The sequence below is a fragment of the Engraulis encrasicolus genome, chromosome 6, assembly GCF_034702125.1.
Source record: "Engraulis encrasicolus isolate BLACKSEA-1 chromosome 6, IST_EnEncr_1.0, whole genome shotgun sequence".
Taxonomy (NCBI): Eukaryota; Metazoa; Chordata; class Actinopteri; order Clupeiformes; family Engraulidae; genus Engraulis; species Engraulis encrasicolus.
In genome coordinates this window covers 44,429,464-44,442,212 of record NC_085862.1, presented here as the reverse complement: position 1 = coordinate 44,442,212, position 12,749 = coordinate 44,429,464, and the positions used below count along the sequence as shown (strand labels likewise).

The 12,749-nt window shown below is 42.3% G+C and overlaps 1 protein-coding gene across 6 annotated transcripts in view; it reads right to left on the bottom strand.

Moving 5' to 3' along the window:
• The window catches only part of adgrl2a (adhesion G protein-coupled receptor L2a), a 113,825-nt gene that overhangs the window by 55,104 nt on the left and 45,972 nt on the right, over nt 1–12,749 (bottom strand). For all 6 annotated transcript variants that reach the window (XM_063201722.1, XM_063201724.1, XM_063201728.1 and 3 more), the window contains exons 3-4: nt 9,570–9,783; nt 39–148 (exon numbers count right to left, since the gene is read on the bottom strand). In XM_063201722.1, the coding sequence (XP_063057792.1) occupies nt 39–148; nt 9,570–9,783 (324 nt within the window). The remainder of the gene's footprint in view (nt 1–38; nt 149–9,569; nt 9,784–12,749) is intronic.

The window sequence follows — 12,749 nt, the reverse complement described above, 5'->3', positions numbered from 1 at the left end:
TGCATCCCAAAGGGATGCAGGACGATGCATATACTTACTATAGGGCACACACTCGTACTGGACCTCAAGGTATTTGTAGGTCCCAGGGCAAGGGTCTGGGAAAACATCAGATCCAGTAATGACAATGCACTGGGTTCGGTTGTTGCACCTATCAGACAGAGAGAGAGAGAAAGAGAAAGAAAAACAAGAGTTGTTCAGCTTACGTTGGCAAATACAGTATAACAGGGCTTCCTATTTTTGGTCGATTTCTGTGAGAAAGCGATTTATTTTTAGGCCATGTGGGCCATATAAGGGACACATAATCCCTCCGGCAGAGAAGAAGATCTGCCTTCACATCACAGTCTGCTTCAGTCTGACTCAGACTGTGGAGATGGACACGGTCATGCTTTTTTTCCTCTGTAATAATCGCATGGAGATGGCCATCGCCTTATGGTAAGTAAACACATAAAGCTTCATCAAACAGTTTTTTGTGCAAGATAACGGACCCCCACCTGCCATCAACCAAGACTTTTATAACCAAACTGGAAAGCGCTAGAGATGATAAAGATGATTTCTCTCTGGGCTATTTTACTGGAGTGAGGAGATAATGTCATCAAGATGAAGACATTTTGAGTCCCAATGGCATTTTGGAGTTAGTAGCCCCATCGCTAGTGATACCATCTCATCTCTCAACACCCCCCCCCCTCCCTGTTCAACAAACAGCCTCTCCGAGTTGAGACAACTGTGCAACCCCAAGAATATCCATATTCCTCCACACTCCAAAATGCCAGACTATAATGAAAGACTATATTGTTGCTCAATAGACAGCATGTCTTAATTTAAATACTTAATGTCAAAAGAGACTGTCATGTTGCACTTACAAATGTCAGAGAAACAACCCACTTGACAGGCTGTGTGCATATAACAACTGAAAGGCATTTGGTGGGCTGCTAATCAGGCCCTTGCTCATTTTGTGGCCCCTTTTTTGAATAATGTATCTAACAATAGCCAGGGTATTATTAAAACCTTAAAGGACAGGAGAGTCAGGTCGGGAAATGGGGGTCACATGCAGTAGCAAGACCACACCAGACTCGGGGAAATTCACTTTGTGAGAGTTTCTACTTTGAATTTTAATCCAATTTGGGCTGCTTGGCCCCTGTCTGACCCTGACTGACTCAATTTCCCCACTGATGGGAATCAAGGCATCATCAAAGTCCAAATCAAATCATCTCGCGTGTCCCGTTGATCAAGAGTGCCACTGCAACACCCAATTGTTACAATATACAGCAATCAGAATGCATAATTGGTGAATTGGTTTCCACACAATCACATGTTTTTGTGTCTCTTCCGCTACACAGCGACAGCCGCTACAAGATGGTATGCTCACCGGAGACCGTAAAAGAAAGTGACAACTTTGATTGTGCAGTCACTGTCAACATCCAGACAGACTAATTAACTGTGCAGGACAACCCTTGATCACTTATTACTGTCATGTGCACCAAACAGCCGAATCTGGACCTCCGACGGGCAAGACGCTAGGAACAGAGATCCGCTCTTCCCTCTAGCTTTGATATCCAAAGGCTTTCATTTAGAACATACGGAATGTAGAGCAGCCAAAACATCTCAACGCCATTGGAAATCTATCCGTCGTGATGTGTGAGCAATGAAGATCTTACATGATCACAGCAAGCTCTTTTTGGGCCTGTCTGCGATGCCCTAGCTGTGCCGTTGCGAATGATGCCAGATTCTGCCGAAAAATCTGTTCTTCTTCATCTCCAGTAACCCTTTGTGTGACAAATTGCAAATATATACCAGGGATGTTTGGGCAGGAAAGGCTCAATCCCTTCCATGAATCATGAACGCTTATATGGCTAAGAATGGGGAAATCGGGAAAAAACGCCTTAGGCCTACATTAGAACCATTTATTAAAGGACAAGACCATGAATAGCCTACTTAGCTTGGACATACAGAACAGTTCGGGAAACTGCTAGCTCTCAGAAATGGCAATTCAGAGGAAAGTTTAGTGGTTGAGTGATATTTGTTTAAAACTGATTTTCTCAATCTCAATTATAGCTAAGTGTAAAAATTACATGATGCTTCACTATGACCTATGTATAATAGCATCACCAAGCCCTTAAAACCCATACAATCAATTGTTATCTAGACCATGGTAGCATGTTTAGCATTTTTAGGTGTATCCATCCCACATGTCTATCATGTCAACATACAGCAGTTTTAAACTGGTTAATCTTGTGAACTCCAATATTTTATCAGAAAAACAAACCAAAGTATTGTGTTTCATATGGATGGTTTTTCACAATATTTTAGCATTGAAGTGAATTACTCTTAGTGCTGGCAGATTTTGTACAGAAAAGCCGCTATTGAGAAATGTAAATGTATAGCAATTGATGACAATCTATGTTGCTGGGCAAAGGTTTGCGAGGATTTCTTTCTTGGTTACCAAGGTATTCATTTTCAAACTGATGGCTTTAAAAGTACATACTCCTGCACTCCACTGAACACCTGCGGGGTGCTCCTTTGAAATTGGTGGTTGTTTCCAGATTCAAACTCAGCTTACACTTACTTATACGTATGCTGTGCTAAAGCAAGACACTTTGTCAACAAGACAACAAGATTAAAGAAAGTACATGCCAGGAAAGTATTGTGATGCCCTTAAAATGTTCAGAAAACATTTGTCAAATTATTACAAATACTAGCCTGGTCCTGACCATCCCATAATACTACCATTTCATTTCGTATTTATGGTCTGGCATTTGTTTGCGCTGAAGCGATTGTAGGAAGCAAGAAGTTTGCACTCAGTTATGGTTTGAAATTATTGGACACCTCTCACCCAATCGCTGGCAGTTACTCAACAACAACATAGTGCAGACAAATGGCTCTGGCGCAGATGTGTACGTCATTGTCACGAGCGTCCTCCCCCTTTCGCCCCCACGTGGGGGGCGTATTCGCTTATTTGCTGTTTTCTGGGGGGGGCGTTGCAATCAAAATTCTACTGCTCCAGGCACTCCACAGAGAAGCACGGCCAGACTACAATAGTGGAGCCAATCCTTTGACTGAAGTACGTAGGATGGCTCGCGAGGCTAACAAATACCATGTGTTTTTCAATGCATTTCATTTAAAGTTGACAAAATGCTTACTTAGGGCTGTATTCTCCTAGCCTGGTCCTGACCATCCCATAATACTACCATTTCATTTCGTATTTATGGTCTGGCATTTGTTTGCTCTGAAGCGATTGTAGGAAGCAGGAAGTTTGCACTCAGTTATAGTTTGAAATTATTGGACACCTCTCACCCAATCGCTGGCAGTTACTCAACAACAACATAGTGCAGACCAATGGCTCTGGCGCAGATGTGTACGTCATTGTCACGAGCGTTCTCCCCCTTTCGTCCCCACGTGGGGGGCGTATTCGATTATTGGCTGTTTTCTGGGGGGGCGTTGCAATCAAAATTCTACTGCTCCAAGCACTCCACAGAGAAGCACGGCCAGACTACAGTAGTGGAGCCAATCCTTTGGCGGAAGTACGTAGGATGGCTCGCGAGGCTAGTATTCTCCCACCCGCGTAAGTAAAAAAAAGCGTGCAACAGTGCCTCCGCGCTGACTCAAGTCAGTGATTAAGCGGGGCTTACAACAGGATATCACCAGTTGTGCACTTTGGGTGGGGACAGGCCAAAATCAGGGTGTTTCTCATGTAAATCAATCCTAAGCGTATTCTCCCGTCCACTTACGCGCTTTTCCGTTATCGTGAATCAAAGGGCTGTAGTAAGGTAAAGCGCCACTATGAGGTAAAACAGCATGTTACACGGTAGGCCAATGCTTTGCTGATGTTGCTTACCGTCAGTGTGGGTCCAAATCGAAATTCATTCACTGTTCCACATATAAACTGTGACAAAATATGACCAGTTGCCCAGAGCATGTTCTCATATCCGTGAACTTACAAATAAAAGCAATTAATTAATTAATTAATCAGTTTGAGGATCATCATGTTGGGCCCACGGACGGTAATCAAAACCAATTTGCACCATGCGCAAATTGACAAGGCACGTCAGACTAAAGACAGTCGTCCAAACAGCCACCCAAAGTATGCCTATTCAAAACGAACCTTCACCATTTTTTACTATGTTGTAGCCACGTTAAGTAAAGGGTTTTTATTGCAACTCCTCAACTTTTGCGATTTATTGGAACTCGTGCATATGTGCATGAAGCCTATTAAACTTTCTGAACTGATTCCACTGATTTCGCTTCAGGTCTTTAGTAGCCTACACCCTATCAGCTGCATGCTTAAATCCTGGCTTGACGTTGCATTCCCATGCCCAATTAATTCCCATGTCTGCGACAGAATATAAAGTCTCAGTTTTTTTACGACGATCAATTTCCTTGTTCTTTCTTCAGCATGCATGTAAGTGTCATATGCTGACGGACAGCTGAGATCCACATATTTCCAATGGTATTAATGTCACGTTACTGTACAGAGAAGTGGAGAAGCGCTTTTAAAAGTCAGCAAATACAATGTGGCTGTTACTGTGGGCAATGATGTTACTGTGGGCAATAAGAGGCAATGATCAACCTTTTAAATCAGTTGTTAATTTCCAGCCTTGTCTAGGCAACACACCAAACTCCATTTTTAACAAAACGTTTCATCAACTGTAACACTGCTTTTTATATAAAATCTCATCCGTTAATGTATTTAACTGTTAAGTGTTGTCTATTGTACTCTTCCTCGACATTTGCTGCCATTTACTGTCCCCGTCCCAACTCTTTTGAGACGTGTTGGATTTATCAAATTAGAAATGAGTACATATGTCCCCCAAAACAATATTTTTTCTCGGTTTTAACACTTAATATGTTGTCTTTTCACTATTCTCCATCTAATGAATAGATTGAATGTTTTGAAAATGATAGCATTCTGATTTTATTCACTGTTTACCAAACGTCCCAAATTCATCGGAGTTGGGGTTTGTAGCATATATCACGCCCATGTTGAGCTACGCGTGGAGTTAAGCGTGAGGGGTGTGGTATTATTTCAGAGGGGAGAATACGCGCAGGATCAACGCGCGTAAAAGGTGCGTGCGTAAAACCGACTTAAGTGAAGACAGGAGAATTTCGCCCCTTTGTGAGATGACAGGTTGATTACAACAAATAAACAACTTGTACACAAGTTTCACAAACTTCCATCTTTCTTCATTCGATGATTGACATGACTATTTCATAGACTGTTAGTTTTATCTATCTAATAATGCAACATCTGTCTGTGTGTCCTCTTGTATGTTTATTTGTCTGTCTGTCTGTCTGTCTGTCTGTCTGTCTGTCTGTCTGTCTGTCTGTCTGTCTGTCTGTCTGTCTGTCTGTCTGTGCCTGGCACAACACCCACACCACTCCTCCAAAGGATCTCCACTTTAAAAGGTGACTTTCTAGTGGTGCGGTGGTGTGCAGTGCAAACTTTCACACCATGACAACATAAAATACAGAAGAAATTAGTTAAACTAATTTTCATTGCCTTGTGACGCTTTGCCGCTCTGAGCATAGCCTTGGAATTCTCTGCATAGGCATGGAATCAACAGTGCAGGCGATACACCTGCTACAAAACCCAACATTCCATAATTAAGTCCACTGAGCACCGCAGACAAACACCTGCTGCAAAACCCACTTCCTCAATTATCACGTGCACGCCTGTTCTCGAAGCTACCTGCTTCGCATATGACAATGACTTACGCTGCAAGGGGCTTGGCTTTCCAATGGCGAAAGCAATTTGCATTGAGTAAGTCCAACACATTCTGATCGTCGGAATGTAAATATTCACAAACTACACATTACACCGCTTTGTTCATTCATTCACTGTTACACTGAAGCAAAACCATTACCTCAGTTTTATTTAGCTATTTCAGCTACTCAACCATGTAGCCTATAGCATCTCATCATCCTAATGACTCATTTCAAGAATTCAGCAATGTAGCCTACAAACAATTATAGACTATACTGAAAAAGGTCATGCATATATTTAGCCTAATTTCTCAGGTATGTCTGCTATCCTAATAAAAAATGTAATATTATTTTATTGTTATCTCCTGTACCTTTCACCTGTTTTCATCTACCTCAACAATAACTCATCTATAAGTCTCCACTCAAGTTCTCATTGCTCTACTATAATAGGTCTACATGTTACCATCAGCCTATTACGGTAAGATGGTATGGTAGGTTACACCATTGAGGTTTCATACAGTACAAAACATAACACGGGTAAATAGGCCCTACAGGCTCTGCACTAGTAATATTAATAGTATAATTCATTTGTTTTATTACCTCAGTAAAATAAAATATGGTTAGACGTAATATAATATGATAATCCATTTCATTGCTTTGTTCATGCATTGAGCCAACAGTTTAAGTTATCTGCCTTCAATAGCTATTTGTTATGAGTAAAAGTTTTGAAGTTAAAACAATATCTTAAAAACGTTTAAAAAAAAAACTTCTCTTTTATCATTTTGGTGGCTCAAAGCAAGCTAGCCAGATATTTTTGATGTTTACACTTGGTGTACAAGATGTACATATTGTAACCACAGGTAGGCTACATCCAGACACACCTGTGGTAAAGCGGACGGCCCAAACTCTGCAAGTGTGATAGATCTGCTCTGTTGCTTTCATTTCATGCATGAGGAAACTGTCATTTTACTTCATTCAAGAGCAGATCGGCTTCCTCTGCTGTGAAGGACATTCTTGCGTCGGGTTCTGGCCAAACCATCCTTGCAATAGCAAATCCACGAAAACCTGAGCTCATCATTCTCTATTCAGTCCCTCCAGGATTTTGCACTGGGATTTTGTGATTTTTGCGGTCAAAATGTCTGATTTTGTGGCGGCATTTTCTCATTTTTTGCAAAGATTTTGCGGGATTTTCTCATTTTTTGCAAAGATTTTGCACCCCTTTCTGGGTTTTTTTTTGGTAACTGAAAACCACAATCAGTCTAAGCAGGCTTAGCTTAAGATGTGCACGTCTCCCGCCAGCTTCATAAGAACAATGTTTCACTGTCGGCTACTGTGATAAGCGGTGGGAAATATAGCCTATGCGATGTCATCTCAATCGTGGAGTTCCGTGCGATTTCATCTGGGTCAGTCAGAAATGGCAGTTTGCTTTAGCGCCGGGAAGAGTGTTTTTTCAAACGACAAAACTGGTTCATCATAGGCAGGTATGCATGGCTAAACTGACTTTACTGTTTGCCCAAGTGCTATCGTTTTCCTCTCGTAATACCACCGGGCGTCACTACAGTTAGGTGACCTCGCGCGCGTAAACCCATTAAAATATAGGCATAGACTTCAGTGTCTTTCAGAGCAATATGAACCGGCGTTGCTATTAAACAAAATACTTCCCTGATGTCTACTTTACTAAAATAAGCTGCATTTTGTCATATATTTGGAGACCTCGCCTTGCCCTTTCCTTTCTGCAGAGTGCTTTTGGGAAGCGCGCGCCTCTCTCTACTCTCTCTAGTTCTCTCGCTCACACACACACAAGCGACGCTTGCACTCTTCGCAAGACCTATGTCACTTGACTGATCTTGTTGGATAGACCAGCAAAACTTGCAAGCCAGATAGCCAATAGTTTCTATTGTGCTGCTTGTAGAGTAGGCAAAACTGGTACAATTTAGGCTGCATTAAAGCATAGGCCTACACGTTAACTTTCACGTTGTGCGATGGATGGAGACAAGTTTGGAATCGCTCCCTCTCTCTCCCTCTCTCGCTCACACACACACGCGCGACGTAATTCTCTGCACTCTTCGCAAGACCATACTGTCACTTGACTCGTCTTATTGGATACCAGCCAAACTTGTAAGCTAGATAGCCAATAGTTTCGATTGTGCTGCTTGGACTGGAGGTATTTAAACTGTTAAAATGTAGGCTGCATTAAAGCAACCACACGTTTCAACGTTCACGTTGTGCGATGGGTGGAGACAACTTGGGAATCGCTATAAGTTAGAGATTTTTTTAAAACATAGGCTGGCAAGATGTAGCTGCCTATAAACTCCACAGAATGTTGAAGGGGAAAAAGAGGAAATTTTGCGGGAAATATGCGGCTTTACAGGAATTACGTGGCATCGTGAAATTATGCGGCATTTCATTGAATTTGCATGAATCCACGCGATCGCGGAATCGCGAAAAACTGGAGGGACTGTCTATTATTGTTTATTGTTTTGTATTGTTGTTTACTGGATGCTCATTAGCCGAGGAAAATTCCCTATGTTGTTTTTCGTGTGGGCCCTAAAGTTGGGATTTAGAGGTTAAACACTGCTGCTGGTTTGTTTATTTCAGATTACCCATAAAACCCACCACCGGATTGATTAGCAAATAAGGACAACTGATGACATATTATACAGTACATAGTGCCTGGTGCGCTGAACATTTCTGCCCTACAAAACAAGAACGCAGTAACTCGGAAAACTACAAACTGAGAAAAAAGGCTTCAAAGTTTCCTATGTGCCGCGACAACTGTGTTGTCGGTAAAGTGGTTGTGACACTTCCTGGTCATGCTTTTTCAGGATAGAAATTTAATGCACACAAAAAACCCAGAAAAAACAACATTTATGTGTCTTTTTACCACAAAAAACAGAGTTACTGCGTTCTTGGCTGGTATTACTGCCACAAAATGGAGTTACTGCAGGAGTTAGTGCGTTCTTGGCTAGTATTACTGTCTACTCCCAAACCATTCCCATTGGAAAGTGCAGCAGTAACTCACCGACTTACTGCGTTTTTGTTTTGCACGACGTAACCTTTAATCCAACTCCGCAGTAACTTTTTTTTGGTAATTTTTGCACCTTCAAAATGATTTTTCTCCAAAACGGGACGGTGTTGGACCACCATTTTTTTGTCACAAGACAAATGAGGTAGTTTAAAACCAATTTTTTTTCCGACCATTTTGAGTTACTGCGTTCTTGTTTTGCACGGCAGATTTGTTTCACTGAGTAAGCAACAAAAGCCGATTGGACACACCCAACATCCAGCAGAGCCATGTGCACTGCAGTCAGCATGGTTTAGAACAGTGGTTCTCAATCTTTTATGAACAAACGCCCTGTCCTCGACATAATCATAAGCCTGCCAACGCCCCCCTTAGTATTGAAAAATAAAATAGACTAATGGCCCCCAATGGGAACTAAGCCCCACCCCCACTCAGTTGTATCCTTCTCAATGCCCCCCTAGGGCTCCCCAATGCTGTAGCGCCCCTGTTGAGAAACACTAGTTTAGATCATGAAAATGGAGTCTGGTAGCTTTTTATATACCAAGCCTGGGGCTGCATTAGGACTACCACAGCAACACAATTTTGGAAAAAAATGGAAAAAGGATCTTCACCCCTGAACCCATTTTTCAATTTGCTCTTGTAGACAAGATCTTAAGAAGAGGAGAAACTGTAAACCGAAACAAAAGTTTAGATTTCTCTAGTATGTATGCTTATGGGAATCGAACCCTTGACCTCATTGTTGCTCTGTCTTTCAGATACACAGAAACATACAGGATTAGGTTACCTCCCTGACATGGTTTTAGGTTGCCTCCCTGACATGGTTTGTGAAGTAACAGAGGGCGAACCTTACCTCTGTGACATGATTTTGAAGGCATCTGGGAGGTAGCAGTTTATGTTCTCCATCTGAAATGGGTCGGCGTCACAGATCTTGTCGTCCGTTCGGCCGTAGTTGGCGGTCTCGATCATGATGACATCACTTCCCGGACAGCGGAGATCGATGGGGTAGCCCTCGCAGGACAACTCTCGCCTCACTAATCCGAACGGAAGAGCTGCTCGACTAAACCCTGCAACACAGAAGGAGAGAAAATCTTTACGTCAGTGTGAGTAAAAAAACAATAAGATAGCAAGAAAAAAATAAACACTGAACAAAAATCCTCACTGGATAGACAGTACATTGTAAAGAAAGTAAGAGTGGGATGTGCAGATGGTGATAAGGGTGTATGTGTATGCTTTTAAGTCTACTTTTGGGTATTAGCTTTTTTAAGTCTACTTCTGGGTAGTAGCTGTGTGTGTGTGTGTGTGTGTGTGTGTGTGTGTGTGTGTGTGTGTGTGTGTGTGTGTGTGTGTGTGTGTGTGTGTGTGTGTGTGTGTGTGTGTGTGTGTGTGTGTGTGCGCGCGCGCACGAGAGCAATGAAACCACTTAAAATAAACAAAATAACATACATGTATTTTCCAGTTGCTTCATTTACATATTCAATATACAGTAAATGACTGTATATTTCGGTTGAAATCCTCCTCTGACAGTAATGTATACCTTTTTAAAATGTCTCTTGGGTATATTTAAAAGAAATCAATTTACAAAGGCACCATTTATCTTTTTAGTCATCATACTGCTAAGCATTTATGTGAAAACAATGAGTCTAATGATCAGAGAACCCTCCTTTTCATCCGACAATGACCTTGCCGTTTTCGCACATGATTCTAATGCTAAATGATATTTGGTCGTAAACAGTGTCCAGGATGTGTTTTGTTTACCATCTGTAAACAAACAAGACAAATAAGCAGCTAAAAGTCTGTAATTTAATCCACTTTCAATCTCGACAGCTGAAGAAAAGACAAAAGCCCGTGCAGAAGGGAGGCAGGCGGCGGTGGGGGATGGTGGTGGTGGTGGTGGTGGGGGGAGGGGGTTCTTAGAAAGTGGGGGGGTCGGGTGGTGGGGTAAAAATCAATAATGTGTCTTTGTGCCTCCTGAACGTGAAGACTGTCAAATAGCTGTGGTTAAAGGCAAAGAGACCAATTTCAGATCATTTCGCTCTCCATCAGCAAGTGCTTCAGTGCAAGCCTCTGTCAAACACTGATCAAAACTACCAGAAACCAAAAAAAAATCAAACTACAGGGGGGGTTCTTACCAGGAAGAGTTATCTGCTGGGCAGGAGACTATTTTGCTAGTTATGTCAAAATAGTGCAAGTATTGAAAGTCATTGCAGCATTGAAAGTCATTGTGATTATAAATCTGGACTCCGACAGCAGTGAAATCATGCAAAAACCCCACCCTATTTGCATGCAGGATGAATTATTGTTATTAATAAAAATATATTCATAAAACTACAATGGGATCGAATTTGCCTTTTCTGCTCTAATGACCCGAATTTATATGGGCTTCTGACCGGCTCTGCAGGAGGTCATATGATTCCTGTGTGGATCAATGGGTCTTTGCAGTCATGACCATTTGACTGGGCCCCATTGGTTTCAGCTCTGGCCTACATTCCTGTCTGCATGCACGCACCCACACATACACGCAGCCTCACAAACAGACAATCACACAGACACACACATGCACGCACATACAGATACACGCGCACACATACACACGCAGCATGCACACTCGCATCCCTCCCAACATGTGCGATGTGCCCTAACCCGTGTGTACACTCACACGAACGCATACCAACACGCATACACCCACACACACACAAAAAGAAACACACACACACACAGACACACACAAACACACACACACACAGCACTGGTGTCAACAGTACCACATCACTCCCCTTGCTTTATGTCCAGAGCGCGTCCCTCAGTCATGCCATGAAATCACTCATTTATGGTGTACAAATGAGCTCCTCCACACCGCCTCTCGCGGGGCTTTCTCCCGCACTTGGCGCTGCCATGCAAAACCACACTCAATTCATGTACCTCTGCTCCATAAAGGAAACCAGAGCATGTTTGTGGGAAAGACAGCAGACTCTCACTTGGCAGCGATGAGGGAGTAGTTAGGCCTTTCCAAGTCCCAGCCCCCCCCCATCCCCCTCCTCCCCAATCCAATCCAATCCAACCCGGCCGGCCGGCTTTCCCGGGGAATGGCCTTTAATATGTGATCCCTCCCTCCACCCCTTTCCTCTTTACGAGTAAGAAACTAGCAATAGGACCCCATTGCTTCTTATGGCTAATAGTCTGGCAGTCTGGTTTGTGTATTAAGAGAGTTGAGCGCGCTCGGACCGAAAACAACTTTCAAAAGGCTGCCAATTGATTCGGCCTGCGGCTGAACTACTTTCTCACCATGATGTAGGCCCGACTGAGGACAGGAGGGGGACTGACGAGGAGATCAATGCAGGGAGGGGAGGGGAGGGGAGAGGAGGAGAGGGGGCCGTGTACTGACAGTAGAACGCTAAGAAAAAACGATAGCTTGTGCACATCGAAAACTACACTTGCTCCGATTGCATCGTGCTGTGATCTCTCTTTAAATGTACACATAAGGTTAAAGGAACAGACCACCCTTTTTTGATTTTCACATATTTACAGTATTTTCCAGCATTATTCATGAATGTGCATATCATTTTCTTCTCAGTGTTTTCAGTACTTAGATTTATTGGATCAGAATTATTAGCATAGCTTAGCATAATCACTGGAAGTAACTGGTATCTTTAGCATCAAGCCAAAAGTCATCACTGGACAGAATTAAATTTCCGTTTTACACTGTGGTGAATTTTATATTAATTTTAAAATGGTTTATAAGTGCATTTGATGATGTTTTATTTTGTACCATAGACTTGCATTACTATGCCTAATTTGGCTACACTGTTAAACGGGGCAATGCAAACATATAGACAAAAATGATATGCACATTCATGAATAATGCTTGGAAATACTGCAAATATGTGAAAATCAAAAAAGAGTGGTCTGTTCCTTTAACAGTTGCCTGCAGCACCCTGCTGTTCTCAAACAAGCAGTCTTCTTCATATAACGGTATCTATATATTTATTAAAGTATTTTATTTTCTCGATTTAATATACATATGTTCACATTA